Here is a 21,414-nt window from a genome sequence, read left to right on the forward strand (position 1 = left end):
GACATTGACATCACAATCAACAGCTGATGGAAGAACTGCTTTCTGTCCGTCTTCAGCCTTTGACTGGACGCTGTGATGATTCGCGTTTTCCTTTCATTGCCTCCAATCTTTGGAGAGTGTCTATCACTGTTTGTTGAAGTCGTCCGCCAGTGTCAAGGCCATCGCTCATCATTATTCTTCGGATGCCCACTCTTCACTGATAACTGGCAGACATGCTAATTGCAACATCTTTATGTACAATGCTACGCTTGGCTAACTGCTGCCGTACTGGAAGTGCACGCATGTGAAAAAAATGAATTTGTTCCGGGATTTATTCATCACTTAGCGTTGCATGTCTGCAACACATTAAGAGTAGGTTGAATGGGTTGAAGGGTGGTGACTGCACCACCCTTCAACCCATTATGAAAAACCACTTTGCCCTTCGTCACGGATGGATGGTCCCGATCTGATCTGGCATCTTTTTGATTGTGCGATTTGTTGCGGGTGCTCTAGCCTTTCTACAGTCTACAGTCTTGCTAATGGTTCATTATGAATGGAAAGCGGTGATGAACTTACTCTGGCACCAGGAAGACCAGGCTCTCCAGGACGCCCTGGGTCACCATTGGCTCCCTTGGGACCGCTGGCACCGCTAGGTCCACGCTCACCGGGGGCACCCTGCAAGGCGGAGAATAAAGAAAACACAGTGAATGACCAGATTACAGAGATGTTATGTTCTTAATCCTGAGAGAAAATACTGCCCCCCCCCGGGACAGACTGGAGAAGTTTTATTGACCTGCAGGAGATGAGAAGATTAAATTCTGATGGAATCATTTGGAGCTTAATGACAAGATGGCCTCGCAAAATTAAGGTAAGGCATGTAGGTCACTCTGGCAGTGCCGTTCTGGACTGCAATGCCATCTTGTGGCTAGCTTGCGGAGTTGCATGTCGACCGAAACGACAACATGATTTAATATTGAAATACAGAATATTAAAATGATAACAATTTGAATATTTATTACTACATTCAGCAATTATGCTGATAAAATGCAACTAAAAGAAACCCTGGACTAATTAAGTACCCGGAGAAACATAACACTAATTAACAGTTTTATTACTAAATTATTATTTATCATCCTTTGTTTTTCTTTCATCCTCTCAATTTCATTCGCTCTTTGAAAAACTGTTCACTCGTCTTTCATTGTTTCTGGTTACTATAGCGTTCATGGATCAAAGCAAATTGAACATGTTGAAAAAAATGCTGAAAAAACCTGGAACAAAAAAGAGCCCCCGAAAGTTTTTGATGTGGCTTTGAACAATCAAATATGTAATAAATAAAAGATGACCTAAACGTTGCCTTTAATCACATTGTGCTTTCTGACTTTCTCGGTGGAAAGCCGCAATGAAGAGTCGGAAAAATAGCGACTTTCCGCGCTAATCTTCGCTGAACAGATTTAAAGGTTACCAAGTCGAAATGAATGAAATTGATTGGGAGGCAATGTGATTTGTGAGCAGCCCTGCGGTACGTGGTAATTCAAAAATGTTAGCAATTTGCAAAATGCAATACGCAGCAGATGGAACAGGTTAATTGTCAATTTCGCATTCCCCCCCCCCCTGCCGCATAACAATATTCCACATCTGTTGCACGGATTTATTCATTCCCTTCGCTCTCTCGCATCTTCATCACCCATTAACATCACAGTTGCCTCTTTCTGTCCGAGAACAGATCACCAGGCATAATGTTCAATTGCTTAACACAAATAGCTAATAGCTAACGGCTAATAAGCTAATCCCAAAGCAACAAGTCAAATGCATTTAGTTCAAAGCAAGCATCAGAATGGGGAAGCAAGGGGATTAAAGTAAAATGGGACGCGTCATGGTTGTTGGGTTGGGGGTAGTTCACAAACTGCTGATCTACTGGGACTTTCTCTCGGGTTCACGGGGAAGACACGCAAAATGAGGGGGGAAAAAAAATTCCAGTTTTCTCACACGCAATAGCCGCTTCATTAGGTATTGAGCGAGTCAGTGAGTGTATTTCACAGGCACTCACCTTAGGACCGGGTAGACCGTCCTGGCCGGGGAAGCCACGGTTTCCAGGGGATCCCTAGGGAATGAACGAGGTGAGTCAGAGTTGTAAAACAGCCTCGCTGAATTAAGGTGTCAAATAATGAAATGAAAATACAGCTTTAAGAGCGACTTTGATCAAAAGCAGCACGAACAAAATGCACAATAGACCTTAGCAATAATATATCCAAATGTACACTGTTCAAACATGAGAAATCCATTGAGTAGCAGCAATTGAGAAGCTCAGGTACAGATTTTTCTGAGCAAAACTTCAGCAGCCACGACAAAAACCGGACAAAACAAAAATCAGACATTCATTGATCCGCAACTCTAATATCCCCTTTATAAAATGACGTTTGTCATTCAATGAATTTGGCTTACTCTCTCTCCATGAGGTCCAAGTGGTCCAGCACCACCGGGCTCACCCCTGGGTCCTCTCTTTCCCTCTTCTCCCTGCGGGCCATTAGGTCCCTGAAGGCCAGGAGGTCCCTGGAAAACACATCCAATGGCCGACAGTTACTCCTCAGAGTGCAGGGGAAACATCAGCACCAGCATCAGCAGCATAACTGATCCAACTGTGGAACACTCCACAGGGTGACTGCATACAGTGGGAAGATTAAGGGACAAAAAACTTACAAATTCTCCTTTAGGTCCGGCTTCTCCTTTGAACCCTGGGATACCGGGGTCTCCCTGAACACACGCGCAGTGAGAGAGTGAGAGGCAAGCGAGTTAGAAGGGAAGACGGCGGCAGCTGCCAGATCTGCTGCATCATTCTGTCGTTGAAATAAAAAAATCATCCAGTGATGACATACAGATGTTCCTTTGGGGCCGAGAGGTCCAGTAGCTCCTTGAGGCCCAGGAGGTCCACGAGGTCCAGGGAAACCAGGAGCACCAGCAATACCAGGAGCACCCTATGGCGAGAGTTCAATCGTCCATCACAATAGTTCACGACAGATTTTTGTTCCCATCACTGTGACTTTAATATTGTTGGTGAACTGCTATAAAGTCTGTGGATCTCCTGCATTGCTTGGTGGAACTGCAGCCTCCTGCCTATCAAGCTTTTTGATATTTTGTGAGGTTGGTTCAAAAGGTTAATAGTGTGGTTACAAGAGTTAAGTGTGAGCATGCCTTGTTGCAGTGCATCATAGTGAGTCCTATGGTGTCTCCGTATGCATGTGACTGATGATTAGATACTTACAGCTGATCCTTTAGCTCCAGGGATACCATCCGTACCGGGGTTTCCCTGCACGGAAACAAAGACACAGTCTGTGTAAAGTCATCAGTTATTGTTCAATATTCCAATCTTAATATAACGCAATTGCAATCTGTTGGAATTGACAACAGTATTGCCCCCCCTTCCCCTCTTTAAATCCATAGGTTTTGTCACTTACAGAAGCTCCAGAGGGTCCAGATGATCCAGGGGTACCAGACTCTCCACGGGGTCCCTGAGCTCCTTCGGGTCCACGAGCGCCAGTGGGGCCAGCTTCTCCCTAGTTTACATCAAGATGAATGAAATAATGCAATATATTCAGAATATTAAGCCATCACTTCATTACAAATAAAACAACATGTACTTTTTTTAAAACACCTTCAGGTCTCAGCATCAGTAGCCTTGATCGGACAAAGCAGTCACTGAGTGTTTCTCAAATAGAGGAGGTATTGGAGGAGGGAAAAGAAGTGAAGTAACACACACAGGTTTATACTGTATATATACATATATATATATATCCATGGTGGAGGAGAATCGTATGTTACCGCAGGACTTTTAGGATTCAAGACCTTCCAGGATCCAAGGACAGACAAGCAGGTTTTCAAGGATGCCCATATGTGTCAGTAATGTAATTAAATTACCCACAATGCCTTTGTCCATAATGCTTCACGGGTACCTTAGAGGTGAACCACTTCAATGTCATGACATTAACTGTGAGATACAGGGACAGCTCAACCTAACAGGATACTTTGGTGGCATGGGCAGGACAGTAGTGGCGGTTACCTGTTGTTACTGTCAGAATACCCATAATAAAGGGAACCATTCAGCGTCATAAGAAAGTCCTCCGCAGCGGGGAATAATATGAATTCTGAACGTTGCGACGTATTTGACTCCAGACACCCCCTGGTGGTCAATAATTAGAATGCAGTTTTATTGCGCCTGAAAATCTTTTGGCTTTGAGATCCATAGCCACCTCTGAATCCAAACAACCACATTGAGGACAAGTTTCGACTTCTCAGATACATTTGATAAAAAATATGGCGTAGTTTCAGCCAGACATGGAACAAAATAGTTTACCAACACTACAAACAAGATTAATGATAAAACCAACACTACCCGCAGGTGGAGAGATTCCCCTCTAGTCAATTATTTGCATTTTAATTAAAACCAAACGCCACATACAAGGCACACATGGTTCGAAGTATATCAACATAACCCCGTTCATCTGAAATCTGAAATGCGAAAAAGTGCAACTGCCAGTATTATTAAATGATACACATTTTTAAATTATATAAATTTACAAGACCCACCACAGCACCAGAAACACAGAAACAGAAACAATTCAGAAGTTTCAATATTTTTAATAGGAGATTTGTAGATCTCCTATGTGGAAGGGCAGGTCTCAATTTGCATTATTAGGACATGATTGCCCCCTACTGTTCAGCAAACAACACATTATTGAACAAGAGGGGGAAAACATTGCCGCTTGAAAAAGAGAAGTCCATGCTTAACCAGAAATATTTGAAAGTGTAAATGTAGACTGAATACCTGTAAACTGACACTAGCAAAACAGACATTAATATTAAATCATAACAATTTAGTGCCTGTCTTTTCAACTCAACAGAAGAGAGAGGGAGAGAGAGAGAGAGAGAGAGAGAGAGAGAGAGAGAGAGAGAGAGAGAACAATGTAAAGAGACAACAATCTGGCTCTTTTTTGGTCCCACATAGATTATCTTACATAATCATCCATCCATCCATCCATCCATCCTCAATACCCACTCAGGGTTGCGGAGGTCACCTGGAGCCTCTCCCAGCTGTCATAAGGCGAAGGACACCCTGGACAAGTCGCCAGTTCATCACAGAGCCACATAGAGACAAACAACCATTCAAACTCACACACACACACACACACACACCTACAGAGTTTCTAATTCACCTCACACGCATGTTTTTGGACTGTGGGAGGAAGCTGGAGAACCCGGAGAGAACCCACGCAGAAGCAGGGAGAACATGCAAACCCACACCCAGAAAGATCATAGAATCACAGAAAGACGCCAACCTTCTTGCTGCTTCCATAGTCAGTGTTACTTAATAAAAAAACAAAAAAACAAAACTTAAGTGTACATTGTACTCCTGATAATAGTGGATTTTAATCAAAGGTGGACCAACTGGTTGGACGAAACAAACAAACCTTCGGCAACTATACTTCAGTCCCTATGGACGCCAAGGCAGTGATTCATGACAGTGGGAAATTCCTTTGCTCACTCTCTTAATTTTGTCCCTAACATTGTAAAATTACAATAATTTCTTCCCCCCTGAGACTAACTAGCAAGCTGGTTTCTTAATACAAATGTATTCTTCTGTCTCTGTGTCCAACCTCTAAGCTGAGAAGCCATGCTGATTCTGTTTATCGGGTTTTTATTCTATCACTCATTAAACTTTTCTCAGGTTCAAGAGAAGAAAAGATGAAAAACAATCTGTTTTGTGCTTCAGACCGACTCCTGGAGGAGCAGCTCCATATTGGAAGAGGAGATTTTAACAGCCCTCATTGGGACTCCTTCATGTTATATTACTGAGTCACTTAAAAAGGCTACAGTTTGATGCATAGAAGCCGATTCATAAACACAAACTTGACCACAAACTTGTCAAGTTTACCTCAACCGCGTGGATTCTGTCGAGATACATAAAGATCTTCAAACCCAACGAGGGGCTCAAAGAGGACAGTGAGTCACCAGCAGGGGGCCCTGGGGGCACAGAGCCGAGCCTGTCTGCAGCAGAAGGAATAAATCAGACCCAAAGAAGAGTGAGGCAAAAAGTGAGCTTGACCCTCTCCCGCCTCACTCTCCACACAGACGGAGGCTAAGAGGGCTTTTCAACACAGGGCCGTCTTCTCTGATTTCACCAAAACATTCCCACTGATCCCCGCTGAATCCTCGCTAAGCTGCGTGCCACCTTTACCCACATATTAACAACATCTTATGATTCAGGAAAAGTCTTAACACAACAAAAAAAGCACTAACGCTGTGTTATTGTACCTGCCACCACAGACACACATACAGACAGACACAGCTGAAGACAAAGATCTTCTCTCGATTTCTGCGCCTCGGAGCAGACAAAGGTGGAGGCAAAGAGGGATTGCGGTAAGAATGTGAATTTACCTTAGCACCGGGAGAGCCAGGGAAGCCTGGAGCTCCTGAGGGGCCGAGGGGGCCCTGCAGAGGAGAAGACAGGCTGTCAGTTCAGCAGCAAATCACTCACAGGTGCAGGTGTGGAGGCCACCGTCATGCTGCTGACAGTTTTATGCGCCAGGAGGAGGTGGACCTGGGATTTTTATTGTGTAGCGAGCTCGAAGTGAAATAAAGAAAACTCAATATGACTGAATGAATGTTGACAAGGAAGACTCGGTATACTCACAGGAGGACCGGCAGGACCGGGCAAACCATCGTTTCCACGAGCACCCTGAGAAGAATGAATAAACCTTACTTGATTTTGTCAAAAGAAATAATGGTAAAATATCTCCTCTAATCCTTTAAGGCCTGGCAGTGTGTGTGAGATTCAGTATCATCAAACGGTCAGGATTGCTGCAAGCAATCCCATTTGATCTCTAGCAGGTGGGCGTGAAGTCACCAAACCCTGAGCAGGTTCACCTCCTGCATTTACATGCAGCATTTTGCAATTGAAAACACAGATATTTGCCGTTTCTAACTGAAAGCGCACCTATGCATGTTTTTATTCCTTTTCATTGTAGTCAATCTATTTGAAATATTTCACCGCGGGCCTTTAAAAACCCCTTGAACAAACAACAACAACAACTGATGCGACTCACCGCGGCACCGCTGGGTCCAGAACGGCCTCTCTCGCCAGGCAAACCACGAGGGCCCTGAGAGGAAGAGGGAAAGACACCTTCACTATCACTACGCTTTTGTCACTTGTGAGGCTGGACTGCATCTGTTATATTTCAAATGTTGCAGAAGGGGTAAGTGCACAGATACGCACCATTGGTCCAGGAGCGCCAGCCTCTCCGGGAGCACCAGACTCCCCCTAAAGAAAGGGCAATTCACCAAGATGAGCTTCCTTTTTATTGGGTTCACCACATATAACCCACCAACAATATTGGATAATATTTTTACTGATGGAACAAAAACAGAGCAACAATAAAAGCAGACCTTGGACCCAACAGCTCCGGTCTCTCCCTTTGTACCATCAAGACCTGGATAACCCTGCAGAGAGAGAGAGAGAGAGTGAGGAGAGCAAAGAATTAGGACATTTATTACATAATTTCATAAAGCAAAGACTGTGATAAGTAAAGCTGGTTTAATAACAGAGGAATGAAGTTGAAGTCAAAAATGTAGACACTCACTCTGTGTCCTTTGATGCCGGGCAGGCCAGGAGTTCCTGGGAATCCACGAGCTCCCTATGATGCAATGTGAAAATGTCATGGTTTTGAATTTTTTTTTTTCTTTCTAGAAATGCACATTTATATGAATATAATTTTTTTTAAAAACCACACACACAAGATGAACCACATTTAATGGTCATTCACAGGGACACATTCTCCTTTTCCATCTTGAATAGCTCTAAAATAAACAGAGTAAAGGTCTGACCTGAGGTCCGGAGGGTCCGCGCTCGCCTGATTTGCCAGGTTTTCCAGCTTCACCCTGAAAAGGAAAAAAAAAGACCATGTTCAGTTCATGACCTTGCACGTAAGCAATCATTTCCCAAGAAAAAAGTTAATAGCGAGGGCTCGGTGATGCGTCGCCTCTGCTGCCATCATGTGGCTCACAGTGCGAATTGCATTAATCAATGAGCCGCTCCGTCTGGAAGGAACAAGTTGATGTAAAGAAGGAAAACAAAGGACGTCATACGTGTTTTGCTTTGGTGGTATCACGTGATTTTTATGTTTCTGTCAGAATTATTGCCTTAAATTATTAAGTAATTAGTACCGTAACATAATAAATGTCCAATAAAGTTGGAGCTTTCAAAATCTGACAATATGTTGATCATCAGGCTGATATTACACTCTACGACTCCATATGAATCCTCTTGAGGACAGACTGTAACGTAAAGTGCTGGTCAGAAACATATGAGCAGGCTAGAGTGTGATCCCACTCAAACACTTACATCATCTCCGGGTTTTCCAGAAGATCCAGAGGGGCCACGAGGTCCCATGGGGCCCTATTAGCAGAGAGGTAAGAAGCAAGAGGTGAGGGAAACATTCAACCAGGAGCAGCAGAAAACCACATCACACATTTTAGATTTAATCTCAGCCCTTAATATTCTCATAGAGTTCACATTCATTTTAGTGCAGCTGTAGTTAAATAACAGGAGGGCTTTGTTTAAAATACATTTGCTGCCATTACAAGAGCTGCAATTCTAAATAATCCACCTTCCACGGAGAAGAGCGGTTTTGTATAAAATCCTTAAAACAAGGATTATTACTTTTCCATTGTTGACTGCATTTCAGAGCTTTTTATATTTTTTGATGAGGCTTCTTAGGTTTTCATAATTTCATAATTGTTTTATTCTCCTGTTTCTATGAAGTCTGCTTTGACCCAGCCGGCAGAGGAAAATATGAAGAAAAAAAAAAAAAACGCCCTGCCACATAAAGCTCTGTTTTAAAACAAGGTCATAGAAAGGTTATATGATGTTACTTGAAATAATCCTCCTTTCTGCTGGCTAATTAAGGGCCACTTGTCGGTAATTTTGTGCCCTGGCAGAACGCAGCGCTTCACTCACGGCGATTTCAGAGATTAAAACAATTTACAGCCTTAAACTGTCGGCACTATTTCCAGGTAGGAATCCTGACTTTAATCAAACATAATGACGTTCTTTTAAAGGAGAGGTCAGCCCAGGGCTGCACATCTGAACCCCGCGGGAGCAGATTAACACAGCGGAGCGGAGACCCTGCATCGTCTACCTGCTGAGGGAGCAGGAAGGGAGGAAAGAAGGAAGGAAGGAAGGAAGGGATGGAGGAGGAGAAGCGAACAGAGGGAAAGTTAGGTTGGAAAGAAAAGTGGGAGTAAGTCAGGGTGAAGAGTGCCGGAAAACTGGGTAGCAACAAGGGGAAAAAAAACCTTACAGTAGGTTAAGGACCCACTCAAATAGGGGAAGTGAGACAGCAGACAGTGCAAGCAGTGAGTAAGATGGTGGGAAGAAAATAGAATGGCAGGGACTTGCAATTCTGCAACACAATCGGTCACGATCACTCTGAGGTGGTCACCATCAGATATAGCCTCAAATCTGTTCATTAAAGAACTGTCTCAACAGATGTGGATGCAGGCGTTTGTGACGAAAAACTAAAGTTTGAAAAAGTAAATGGATTGAAAACAGATTTGACAGAGTTCACAATATTACACTGCAGATCTTCCCAGATGTTGTCAGATACTCACAGATTGTCCAGGCTCTCCAGCCTCTCCTGGGCTTCCCTGAAAACCTTGTGGACCCTGAAATCCACAAGCAGACACATTATGATCACGATTATGATTATGATTATTATGAGCTTGAGTGAAAAACATTGAAACTAAAATACACATGAAAAACTTGTCAGTAAGTGTTGACAAGTTTTAATATGTTTATTGTTGTTGGTTGCTAAAGAAACAGGGTTTCGTCTTGAGCGTCACCTGATGCACTGCTTTAAACGTAAACTGAAGTAGATATGACCCAAAAGTGTGGCCGCATTAAGTCAAATCATATCACCCTGCCTGTGTAAACACTCCCCTTTAATATCCCTCGGCTTGGATCTAAGGGCAGCTAAAGGTGTCGGAAGGGGGAATAAACGGATCCCTCAGGTCGTGGAGAGTAAAAACCAATCAGGTCGGGGCAAGTCCGCCTCCACGGCCTGCCACTGTGCAGCTTTACAGAGGCTGCGAGGACGGGCGGAGGGGGCTTCAGGTGCAGCTCGGTTCGTGGAAAAACAAAGATCCATGTCGTTGGAGGCTTTGCGCGCGGTACTCTGACAGGTGTTTGCGTGTCAGGGAAGACGTGCGCGTGCAGCTGCGGCAGCATTGTCTCCGCGTGAAGCGCGGAGCGGCAGACAGCAGTAATGAAGCCTCGAGCTCTTGGCTGGCGTCGGCGCCCGCTAAGTGGCCCTTGATGTGGCCGAAGCCACTCCGGAGGACTCAGACTGCAGCGCGGTGCAATTATGAGATTTGAAGCGGAGCGCGTCGTCCGTCTCCCCGTCGCGCAGGATGTCGTCCGCAGGTGCGGCGGTGCTAAGCTAATTTGCTGTCTGGGACTCGCCAGGGGGGTACTTACAGGAGATCCGGAGGGGCCGGGTGGTCCTCTGGGTCCCATGGGGCCCTGAAAGAGAGACGCAGGCAGTGAGTCGACTGAAGATGAGTCGCTTTCTCTTTACCAATAAACATAACAAAAAACAGTCGGCTATTAGATTCTCAGAATGCAATCGGACAGTGCTGAAAGTGGATGTAAAGGAAAGGAGAAGCGTTTTTATGATTTTTTTTTTTTCCCTTTTGATTTCTGTCGGCACAATAAAAATAACTTTCGCTGACTTTTCGCCCCGGGGCTACCTGTCAAATCCATAAGTCGTTTAAAATTCCTGAGTGGCGTTTAGACTTTCTGTTGCTCTCTGGGCTTCTGTTTTCATCCCCGAGAGCTCCACCTCGCCCCCTCATTACCCTCCCTCCACACACACACACACACACACATACACACACACACACACACACACATACACATACACATACACATACACATACATACACATACACATACACACACACACACACACACACACACACACACACACACACACACACACACACACACACACACACACACACACACTCTGCGGTTCAAAGGTCATGAGCGGTTCTGCTCTGCTCTCATGCTTTTATTTTTGAACTCTACTTGATTTTTTTTCCCTCTTTGCGTCTCGACACTGGGTGAAAAACAAGGTGCTGAACGTTCAACTGTTATTTTTAATTAATTAATTAATTTTTTTTTGTAAGGAAATAAATCCTCCCCTGAAAGTTTGCGGTAAAAAGTCTCCCTGACTGAATGCTAATCTGCTCAGCGAGAAGCCTCGCTCCAGGTCACACGCCAGGGTAATTTCTGCCTCCACTTCACGCCTCACTGGCCCAGAGGAGGAAAAAAAAAAAAAAAAAAATCACATTCTGCGGAGGTGATGAGCCGGATCTCAGACGCCTTGTGCCTCTTGCTGCGCCTCCACTTCTCGCTCAGAGTTCGACACGGACGGACGCAAACCGCGGCTGGTCGTACTCGGCGTGCGCCTCGGCGTGGATTGGGTCGGTTGGCTCCACTTCATATTGTTCATTTAATATTTGTGCTTTTCATAAAATAAAACAAACAGTGGACGCTGGCTGAAGAGAAAGCGCAGCGGCGGGGCTCCTCGCGAGCGAATCAAAGTGGTCTTTCAGAGGCGGAGGGAAGCGTTTTCCACAGCCTGAGGAAACATGTGAAAGGGGCCTCTGTATCTCCAGGGCTGCTGGAGGTGTGCTTGAGGTATATAGGACTGTGTGTGCGCTTGTGTGTTTGCATATATTTACAGCAAAGGCTGCATATTTCTGACACGGTGGAGTTTGACAAGACTCTCTTTCACATCTTCAAAGTGAATGTGGGGCCGAGCTGTGTGACGTGTGGAAGGGAAGCCGCCACACTGACTGGCTGCTGGTGGTGCCCATCTGATCGGCTCCCCCACCAGCAGCCACCGGCTCCTCCTCAGGCTCTCCGCACCAAAATAGCTCCCATTATGCTCCTGCGAGTACGCACTAACTGCAGCGGCCACTTTCTTGCTGGCTGCTTCCTCAATTGATTAAATTGCCCCTGTGCGCTCCGCACGCGCGCGGTGTTTATTTTAACATGGGAGCCCAGCGAGCTCTGTCCTCCATCCAGAGGCTGCTCACTTTGAAAGCGTTTACTTTTGCTTTGAACGCCTGAAAGAGTTTGGAACGGAGAGGCGAGCTGCAGATCACAGGGACTGTGGTCATGAATGTGTGACGTCCGTTTCCTCCGCTTTTAATGATAGAAAATAGCTTATATGGAATATGAAAATCATTTAGACCTCTTTTTTATTTTGAAGAAACGCGTAAAAATAATAATAAAAATAAAAGTCATTCATTCATTCATTCATTTTCCATACCCGCTTAGTCCCAAGCTCAGGGTCACGGGGGTCTGCTGGAGCCTATCCCAGCTGTCTTAGGGCGAAGGCAGGGGACACCCTGGGCAAGTCGCCAGTTCATCGCAGGGCCAATAAAAGTCATTATTATTTTATTTTTTTTGTCAAATTATTGACTTGAAGCCTGTTACATCGTCACACTGCCCTAAGTGGCCTGATGTAGAACTACTGTCTGTATAGACTGGATGTGTTTTCTACTGAGGGCCAACCAAAACTGTCCCATTAAAGGGCAGCTGGATATCCTGTGCCACCAGCAGGTGTCACTAAACTAATCGGTGAACCTGAAAAAGGATTTTTAAAAGGACAATTTTCAAGGTTTTGAAACTACAGACTTACTCTTGTTTAGCTAGTTTTAGTTTTATGGTGATGGGAGGCTGTTGAAATCCCTTCATTACGGTCAAATTGCTAAGATTAGAAAAAAAAACACTCCTCATAAAAATCACTCCTGCAGTTTGTAATGATTTGAGGTTTCAGGTGAGAAGCTTGTGAGGGAAGGATCAATATTTGAGTTTGACCTGTGCCCACAGAGTGGAAACTGAGCAGAATAACTTATTATAGAAAAAAAAAAAAACCTGAAGTGGGTCATATCGTATCTGACTCACCATTGGTCCTTGCATCACACCCATCTGTGCGCCGCCAGCCTTCTCGTCGAAACCACCGGCCATCTGAGCAGCAAAGTTCTGGGCAAAGGAAGACGGCAGCGTTCAAATTCATTATTGGCTTGATAGCATGAGACAAACATAATTCACAAATCACTTTTTCTCAAGTTAGCTTTGTCTTCTTGCACGGTTGGAATTTTTCAGTCAAACTAAACCCGAGATGAGATGTCAGATGGAATGAATGTGGGAGCTGAGCGGCTCGAATTTCGCTCTGGTCTAAAAATGAAGTTCAACGATGCTTTGTGACGTCCTTATCAGATCATCAGAGTTTGAGGGATGCGATTTCATTGGAGGAGAGTTCAGCAGCAGAGTCCCGATGCTGACAGAGCCGCCATCCCTCTCATTCTCACAATGAGCCTCCTTGTTCCAGCTCCTGAGGGAAAACTCCCGGCTCTCCCTGAGCCCATCACACTACCTCCATCCCCTCCATCCCCTCCATCCCCTCTGCCACTATCGGCCCCCTCCCTGCCTTCCTTCCTGCAAAGAATGAGAGGCATGCGGCCTATTTGCTGACTCTACCGGAGTTGCCCCGCTGTTGTCTCTCCACCTCCTCCTGCCGCTGCCTCCCACGTCTTTTGTCTCCCCCCATCCCCACTTCCAGTCGGGCTTCAGGGCTCGACCTGTCAGCTCGCTCCTCAGTTCTAGCCGCCTCCACGTCGGTTGGATACTCACTCCGCCAAGTCCAGGGGGTCCATTAGGTCCTGGAGGTCCAGGGGGGCCGGGGTTTCCTGGGGTGCCAGGCTCACCATCTCTTCCGCGGGGCCCAGAGCTTCCCTGAAAACAATATCCACTCGTTTGAAAGTTGCACACAATACGCAATTCTGGTCAAGAAGAGCTGGAATGAAATACATGGATGAGACTGTATGTGGTTTAAAGATGCAAAACTTTTAACTGAAATATTTTTTCAAACCCATTTGGTAAGGAAAGCACAACTGAAAAGCCTTAAAATAGCCTAAAAAAAGAACTGAAAAACAAAATGAATGTTTATGCCCCCTCTGAAAAAAACCTCAACACAGCCAATCAAACAGGAAGGTGTTCAACAAACAATCAGTCTGACTCCTGGCCTTTGTACTTCAGCCGTACTTCAGAGAAACCATTAGACGGCTGCGGCCGATGCGGCATTTTAGTTTTGCCTGCCTGACGCTGCTGACAGAAGCCCTCACAAAGCATTTTGGCCGTCAACAGAAGAAGCTCCACTACACCTGACGGCAGGCAATGAGCCATTTAATGGTGAAGAATCCTCGAAAGCCAGTGACGACAGCAAAACTTCTGAAGGAAAAAGACGACACGTCTCCGCAATTTAAACGGAAATGTTGTTTTTTTCCCCCACCTCGGAGAGACTTTAAAGCGTGCTGATGATTTATCAGGGTGAATCAGGCTGCTTAGCATACCTGTGTGCATGTAGCGACAAACAACCCTGCGAGGAGACCCAGCGTGAAGAATGTTCAGATTACCTAAAACCGCTTTAACGGGCAAAGCAAAACGAAACCAAAAAAAAAAGAAAGAAAAAAAAATCTAACAGTGTGGCCTTATTTTCTTGCTCAATGATACAGCAACGCAATCTTTAAAGGACGACACGTTGATGACATTCCGGAGAAGTGCAGGAGTTTTCATCATGGACGTGTACGTCTCACATCCCAAAGTCTGAGCGAAAAAAAATCTCCTCCAGCGGCAAAAGAAAGGATGGATTTCACTTTTCAAACTGACCTTCTCTCCTTTATCTCCTCTGGGTCCACGTGATCCCTGCTCTCCTGGCGGGCCCTGGTGAGAAGGAGGAGGCGGCGGAGGCGTCAGTAAGTTCAGGAGCCGCCTCGGAAGAAAAAGGGGCTGCGGCCCGCGCAGCCTGAAGTGCGACCGCTACGTCAGATCACGTTTCCATTTCCTGTGGCCGCGACCGGCAGGTCAACGAACGGCCTTGACGCTCAAAAAGGAGCTCCTTTCACAAAAGCGCACAGTTTGTTTGTTTGAAAGAGGAGGAAATTGAGCCAAAAGTCTCAATGCAAAAAAAAAACATTTAAAAAAATAAAAAAACAAATGGCGTACCATCGGGCCACCTGGTCCTCTTGGTCCTACAACCTGTACAAGAAAAAAAAAAGGAAAAAAATAGGTAAAGATGTCAATTATCTCTCATCTTTGAAGCCAACATAGCATTATAGAGGGCACGTCGGAGCATGCAATCCCACTATTCCTGAGATTCAGCTTTCATTTTCCAGATGTAGCTACACAATCAGATTTGGTTGCCCTGCAAGTGTGTGTGTGTGTGTGTGTGTGTGTGTGTGTGTGTGTGTGTGTGTGTGTGTGTGTGGGTATCTTTTTTTTTTTTGTTTTTCCATCACAGCAGGCTTGTTACTTGTTAATCTCTTCGGGCAAAGCTTTTTAAGAAAACTAGTACTATAAACAAGGTATTTTCCTTTCCTGGCATGCACTTTTATTTCCTCAGACGGGCTAAACCATTTCCAGGTGCAGCTCTAACGCAGCAGCAGAACTTCCTTTCTGGCAACAAACATCTCAATAACACATAAAAACATTTCTCGCAAAATCAAAAAAAATATACAAATTAATTTGTGGACTCTAAAAGAGGGTTTGCAAGCGTTTGGATCGCTGTCTAGATCACATGGGATACCACTGAATTGAATTGATGTCACTGATGGGTTCTATGCGGTGGGACTTACATCGGTAATGTCTCCGGGTTCACCTTTCTGGCCCTGATGGTACAGAGGAAGAAGAAAAACCAAAAAAAACACCAATTAGGATTTAGACTGCAAACACATTCATTGGCATCTCAATCCTAATGTTCAACCGGTCAGCGAGACACTGCCGACAATAAGCATCTCCTGCAGTTAGCCGAGGAGAATCGTAAATACAGCCCGCAGCCTCACAGAGGAAATAAGTATCATCCATCTGGAAAAGGCTCTTTCATATCAACGTCTGGCCTAAATCCATAAAGAGCAGCTGCTGCAGCGCTGATATCAGCCCTCTCGGACCAACGCGGGTATAATAATCATTTAGCAGCACACAGAGGCACAATACCTGACCACACTCAGACACATTCACGCGCGGACAAGATAGCGTGCTACGCTAACATCCCGCAGGCTCTCACCTTTGCTCCTGGGACTCCTGTTTTGCGGCAGCACAGGTGGAGGAGGAGAAACACAGCACAGTTAGTGGAATGGTGCAGACATGGCGCCGCTTCAACAGGGTTCCTGAGTAGTTTCCCTAAGAGTCTACACACGCTTATGACCGGTTGTGTCTTGCTATATTAAAGTGGACCACCACCAAATAAGCTTGGAGCTTCCCAAAGAGCCCATCAGGATGGATGAAGTGTTGGCAGAGCTCGGAGCAAAAAAGCAAAGCACCCATACGGGAGCGCAAGGGAGCGAAAGCAATAGACGAGTCTGAATGAAGCGGATCTGTCCCGCTAGGCCTAGCATTGTCCTGTTCAGGGTTAGCGATAGCATTAGCACACATTTCTTTTTCAAACGAGGCAGCCATTGCGGCTGTATAGCTGCAGAAAACATGTTAGGAATGACCTGATCTTACTCTTGAATGCCAACTTAACTGTTAATGACACAGCCTGGACTCTTCAGTAGGTATTAAAGGGTACTGAGCTTTGTTTGTCTTGAAGCGATGGTGCAGAATGGAAGCAGTTTGTGAGGCATGCAAAGCAAACAGTGACACTGCTGATTTCCACTCTCAGAACGCTTTGATTCTGAAATCTGGCCAGATTGCTTCTTGTTTAGCGGGCGGGAGATTTGTCAGGTCCCAGTCAAAAAAGTCTCAATGGATCGTCGCATCCCCCCCCCCCCCCCCCCCCCGGCTCTTGGAGAGTCTACGGGGTAGAAATGTGAGGCCGCGTCTGCTCGGCTGAGGTATTTCCTTAATGACTCCCACATGTCTTCATGATACTCTGGGAAGGAGAGAATATTCAAACAAGCTGGGGCCAAGGTGAGCCAGCGGTGGAAACAGGAGGACATCAACGGTAGCCTCTGCTCTGAAGTGTCACTGCCGCTTTTCAAGTCCCTATCATTTGTTTCCTTTGAGGACGGAAGGCCGCATCGCAATCAGAGGTCGGCGCGGAATTAATGAACGCATCCAGCCAACGAGCGATTAAACTTCACGCGGCCGACCTTTGATCGATACCGGACCGTCGCTTCCCTCCCCAAACGAAGCAACATGATGTGGCAATGGGGTAATTTATTTATGAGAGGTGCGAGATAAATAAATTACAACCAATGGGTGGAGACTGGTCAGCAGCACAGATGGGGCAACACTCTCCGAATGGGATCTCGGGTTTGGGGCAGTCTTTTAGCTCCTCGCAGACAATATCGTCACACAGGACGGAGCCGGTGTCGCACACACAGATGCGACAAGGTTCCGGTTTCCACACGTCTTTGTCGCTGTGGCGCTGTCCGTCCTGCATGCAGCTAAAAACATCCTCTGTGCGTCAGGTCGCACAGAGGGGAAGACAGTGGGGGTAAAGAAGATGGTTACACACCTGTTAGGAAAACTTGAAAAAATAATAATGATTCTGTTTTTTTTTTTTAAAGTATGGCACAAACAGCAACACACGTCCCACATCTACTGTTCAGGTGGAAAACACAGACACTGGATAACTTGTATTTCAAAATATTGTGCATTTCAAAATATTGTGCATTTCAAAATAATGTACCCAAATAAAAAGTCAAAATAAGACCAATTAATTTCAGTTGCTTCTTGTTAAATGATGAAACAATCTAAATTGGGTTTTTGTAAAAAAAAAAAAAAAAAAAGAAAAAGGGTTGTCGATGCTGTTACTTTTTGCTATCAGAAGAATATTACTTTCAATGACGGTTGAGGCAACAGTATTTTCTATGAAGTAAGGAATTTATCAACTTTTGAAGAAAAATAAGTGAAATACGGCTTGCAAACTGAACAAACAATGTTTCCAAACTCTCAGTTCATACTGAAGACGACAAAGCGAATGGACGAATCTGCCTCCAACCAGTGAAAATCAACATCAGCAGAAGCCCTCCATATATTTGTTGCTCTACAAAACACACAGAAGTGTCCAAACACTAATCTAAAAACAAACAACAAAACCTTCCGACATCCATTAATCCGCAATGAGTGTGGAGGCTCCATGCGTTGAATAAAACACAAAACAAACAAAAAAAAAACCTCTCATCACCACAGGGGGGCGGTGTTGAATCACACAATCCCGCTGGATCTGAGCAACACCTGCAGGAAACCTCCAATAACATCACTGGGGCAGCAGCCCATGCGCCCAAATTCCTCCCAGAGTTAAATATAGGGCAAGTTTACATTGCGGGAGACTCCCTAATTTACTGCAGCGGAGACAGACAGACTTTGCATTCACATGATAAAAAAAAGAAGAAAAAAAAGTTTGGATTTTTTTCATCCCCCCTCCCTGACAGCACAGCTTGGCCAAGCGTGCATACCTGAGGGCTGCGGAGGCGGGGCGACGCTTCAATACAGGTACTGTACTTGTCGTAAATTGCAGCTCTCGGGGGGGAAAATGCAACAATGCGCTTGACGATTACCCGCACTCTGGCTTTGGGGGGAGCAGACTTTTAAACATGGTGGGCAAATAGTTGGAAAGGCAGCGAGTGGAGCCGCTGAACCCGAACCGAAGGGATGAATGACGCACCAAAACAAAGAGGCCAGGGTGCGCGCAGACTGGCCGGAGGGAGAGAGCAGCGTCGGGAGCGAGTACAGTAGCCATATTTACCTTTGAGCTCTACTTAAGTCTAGGGCAACCTGAGGGACCTCGGCACCAATGAATGAGGTCTTTCTGGAGCGATACAGAGTGGGCAATTCACAAACTATTGCCTTGTATAAACACGGGGCCGCATTTTAACCCCCCTCCATCTGGAAGCTATAGCCGCGTCCCAGGCCAACGCAAACACATGAAAGAAAACAGGCAGCTTTCATGCAGACACCTCGCGCTTTTCAGATCGTTCCGCTCGTGGAAAAAATATAAGAATAAAAGGCCGCACCTGTCCTTCCACTGAGACACATACGAGAGATTCTCCTGATAGGGAATATTCTGGAAACAAGGAGGCCCTCTGTGTCGAGGGAGTGCTCTCAGAAATCTGGCTTTTCGTCGCTCGGGATAATTTGTGCGCCTCCTTTTCCCCCCATAAGTTGGCAGCCGCGCCGTTTTCCAGGAGAGTGGAAGTGAACAAAGACATTTTGAGAGTGAACCCAGAGTGTCGGAGGGGACACCGGAGAGGTTTCATCTCTTCTGTTTCTTTCAGACGAGCTGTTGGCCGCCCGCCTCACCTGCGTGAAGGCTCGGGCAGTGACCCCAGTAATGGGAATCAAAGAAATTGTCCATTCTGGGTGCCTGGGGGACGTTTACGCCCACTGTGCAGTGGTGACAGTGAGAAACCTTTACCATCTCAGCGTCTACCTGAAAAACACTAAGAAAAATGGCCTTTGCTTTATGGCCTACGGGGCCTATTTTGAAGTAACCCGAGACCTTCAGTTGCTCGGCCATATTTTTCACCCACGTTTCTTTTCACTGTCATCTGTGTGGAAAATGCACCTTTCCTCTGCTCGCCAACTCTGACTTTCTGAGTTCTGCAAATACCGAGAAAAAGGAAGAAAGAAAAAAAAAATTCCAGGTCTTATTTCTTTTCCAATCACCTCTCTTTTGCACTCTGGCTTTGCCTCTCTATACTCTGTCTGTCATCCGTGATCTTTTAAGCAGATGGAAATACTGTATGGAACTTTTTTTTTTTTCTGGCCCCAACCTGCTGGTGCACTCTCACTCTCCCTCCAGTGTCCCTTGTGGACAGCACGATCAATAAGCAGGATGGATATTCCCTCCACAGACATTAAAGCCTGCCACAGTGCATCAGACTCACCAAAAGTCTTGCGGGGGTTGAATATGAAAGCTGTCACTTCGAGCCCCCTCCTCACCTTTTTTAAATGAGAATTTTGGTCATTAGTGCACCTTTTTTTTTTGTCTCAACAAGCCGGGATTTGCCCGGGTGCCCTCTGACAGCAATGGAATGTGAACACTTTTCACCAAAGGCCCTTGAGCCTGACCACCTTTCGCTTTTTGCCCACCCCACCCTCCTTCGCCTCTATATTAAGTGAAACGAGGGCCGTTAAAGCGGCCACAGGTGTCCAGTAACGTAAGGCAGGGCAGCGGATCGATGGAGGTGAGGGTCAGGCTCGGAGGTCAGCGGAGCCTCTTCACTTTGCACCACCCTGCACTCTACACAATCAAATGCAACACACAAAGTACCTAAAAGACTGTAATATAATTTATTATAACGAAGCAGGGGCAGAAAAAAACAGAAAAGTCCACCAAACTCTGCGTTTCTCCCCTTTGAAGTCGCCGCACATCTCCAAACTTTTCATCACTTTTACGCACGTCGACACCTCTGCGCGTGTCGCGTCACATCGCGATGTGCAGATAAAACCACAAACGACTTTCTTCGTGCTTCGTGACAAAACATCCCCTTTCACATTTTCTTTAAAAAAAACAAACAAAAAAAACAAAAACGCAAATGAAGGATTTTCAATATTCTCCCGAATAATACGCGCGCGCGCAAAAAAAAAAAAGTTACAACAGCACCAAAAGCAGGAACGTTTCTTTTCTTTTGCATGGACATAATTTTGACTCTGACAAATTAAAAAGAAGAAAAGTTTGACTGCGTGGCATCAAAGTTCAGACAGGGAGAGAGGGAGAAGAAGCAGCTGTCACTTACGGTCGTCCTCTTGACACCTCACGAGGGCTAATAGACAGACTTGGGATGCTACAAGTAGCAGTACAGTCCTGGAATCCACGAAGCTGAACATGTCTAAATATTAGACATGCAAAGCCGCCAGGGGTGAAGAAAAGGAAGAAGGGAGCGGAGCTTTCTTTCAGTACTTTGCCGTGTGAGTCCCACCGGTTACAGACGCCGAACCATTCGAAACTCAACCCCTCTGTCTCCCCCCAAAAAACACAAAATCCAGTGGCAGGACCCGGACCTGCAGCACCAACTCAGCACCGACCACTTCAGGCCAGCCGCTGTAGTTTTATGTCGGTGCTGCCTTCAATGAATCTTCGTATATTCCCAAATATCAGTCCGGCCCCTTGCCCCCCGTCAGGCTGAAATCTGAGCCCCGTTTCCCTCCCATTCGGTCTCACAGGTTCCATTCTTCCACAATCAGACCACTCCTCTCCACACGTGCTGCCGCTGCCGAACCCAAAAAAAAAAGAGCGTCATGCCCCGCCCACTTTCTCCCTCCCCGCTGCCCCCACCGATTCCTGTTCATAGAAATCACACAAAAATGCCCCATTTTCCATAATTGAGTAATTGGCCTCTGTGTTTGTGAGCTATACCCTTGAAGAT

The 21,414-nt window shown here is 45.7% G+C and overlaps 1 protein-coding gene across 2 annotated transcripts in view; it reads right to left on the minus strand.

Annotated features, from left to right (window-relative positions):
* Positions 1-21,099, minus strand: part of col2a1b (collagen, type II, alpha 1b) — a 39,456-nt gene extending 18,357 nt beyond the window's left edge. The window contains exons 1-25 of one of the 2 annotated variants that reach the window (XM_076025304.1): positions 20,785-21,099; positions 17,294-17,500; positions 16,164-16,180; positions 15,736-15,768; positions 15,107-15,139; positions 14,771-14,824; positions 13,736-13,837; positions 13,007-13,084; positions 10,505-10,549; positions 9,640-9,693; positions 8,372-8,425; positions 7,855-7,908; positions 7,611-7,664; positions 7,417-7,470; positions 7,247-7,291; positions 7,077-7,130; positions 6,665-6,709; positions 6,409-6,462; positions 3,432-3,530; positions 3,239-3,283; positions 2,853-2,951; positions 2,677-2,730; positions 2,422-2,529; positions 2,027-2,080; positions 556-654 (exon numbers count right to left, since the gene is read on the minus strand). In XM_076025304.1, coding sequence (XP_075881419.1) covers positions 556-654; positions 2,027-2,080; positions 2,422-2,529; positions 2,677-2,730; positions 2,853-2,951; positions 3,239-3,283; positions 3,432-3,530; positions 6,409-6,462; positions 6,665-6,709; positions 7,077-7,130; positions 7,247-7,291; positions 7,417-7,470; positions 7,611-7,664; positions 7,855-7,908; positions 8,372-8,425; positions 9,640-9,693; positions 10,505-10,549; positions 13,007-13,084; positions 13,736-13,837; positions 14,771-14,824; positions 15,107-15,139; positions 15,736-15,768; positions 16,164-16,180; positions 17,294-17,500; positions 20,785-20,875 — 1,686 coding nt within the window. In that variant the 5' untranslated portion in view covers positions 20,876-21,099. The remainder of the gene's footprint in view (positions 1-555; positions 655-2,026; positions 2,081-2,421; positions 2,530-2,676; positions 2,731-2,852; positions 2,952-3,238; positions 3,284-3,431; positions 3,531-6,408; positions 6,463-6,664; positions 6,710-7,076; positions 7,131-7,246; positions 7,292-7,416; positions 7,471-7,610; positions 7,665-7,854; positions 7,909-8,371; positions 8,426-9,639; positions 9,694-10,504; positions 10,550-13,006; positions 13,085-13,735; positions 13,838-14,770; positions 14,825-15,106; positions 15,140-15,735; positions 15,769-16,163; positions 16,181-17,293; positions 17,501-20,784) is intronic. The other variant, XM_076025305.1, reaches the window with a different exon arrangement.
* Positions 21,100-21,414: the final 315 nt, after the last annotated feature.

The sequence above is a fragment of the Nelusetta ayraudi genome, unplaced genomic scaffold, assembly GCF_046127955.1.
Source record: "Nelusetta ayraudi isolate G7.1 ecotype Tasmania unplaced genomic scaffold, CSIRO-AGI_Nayr_v1 ptg000017l, whole genome shotgun sequence".
NCBI lineage: Eukaryota > Metazoa > Chordata > Actinopteri > Tetraodontiformes > Monacanthidae > Nelusetta > Nelusetta ayraudi.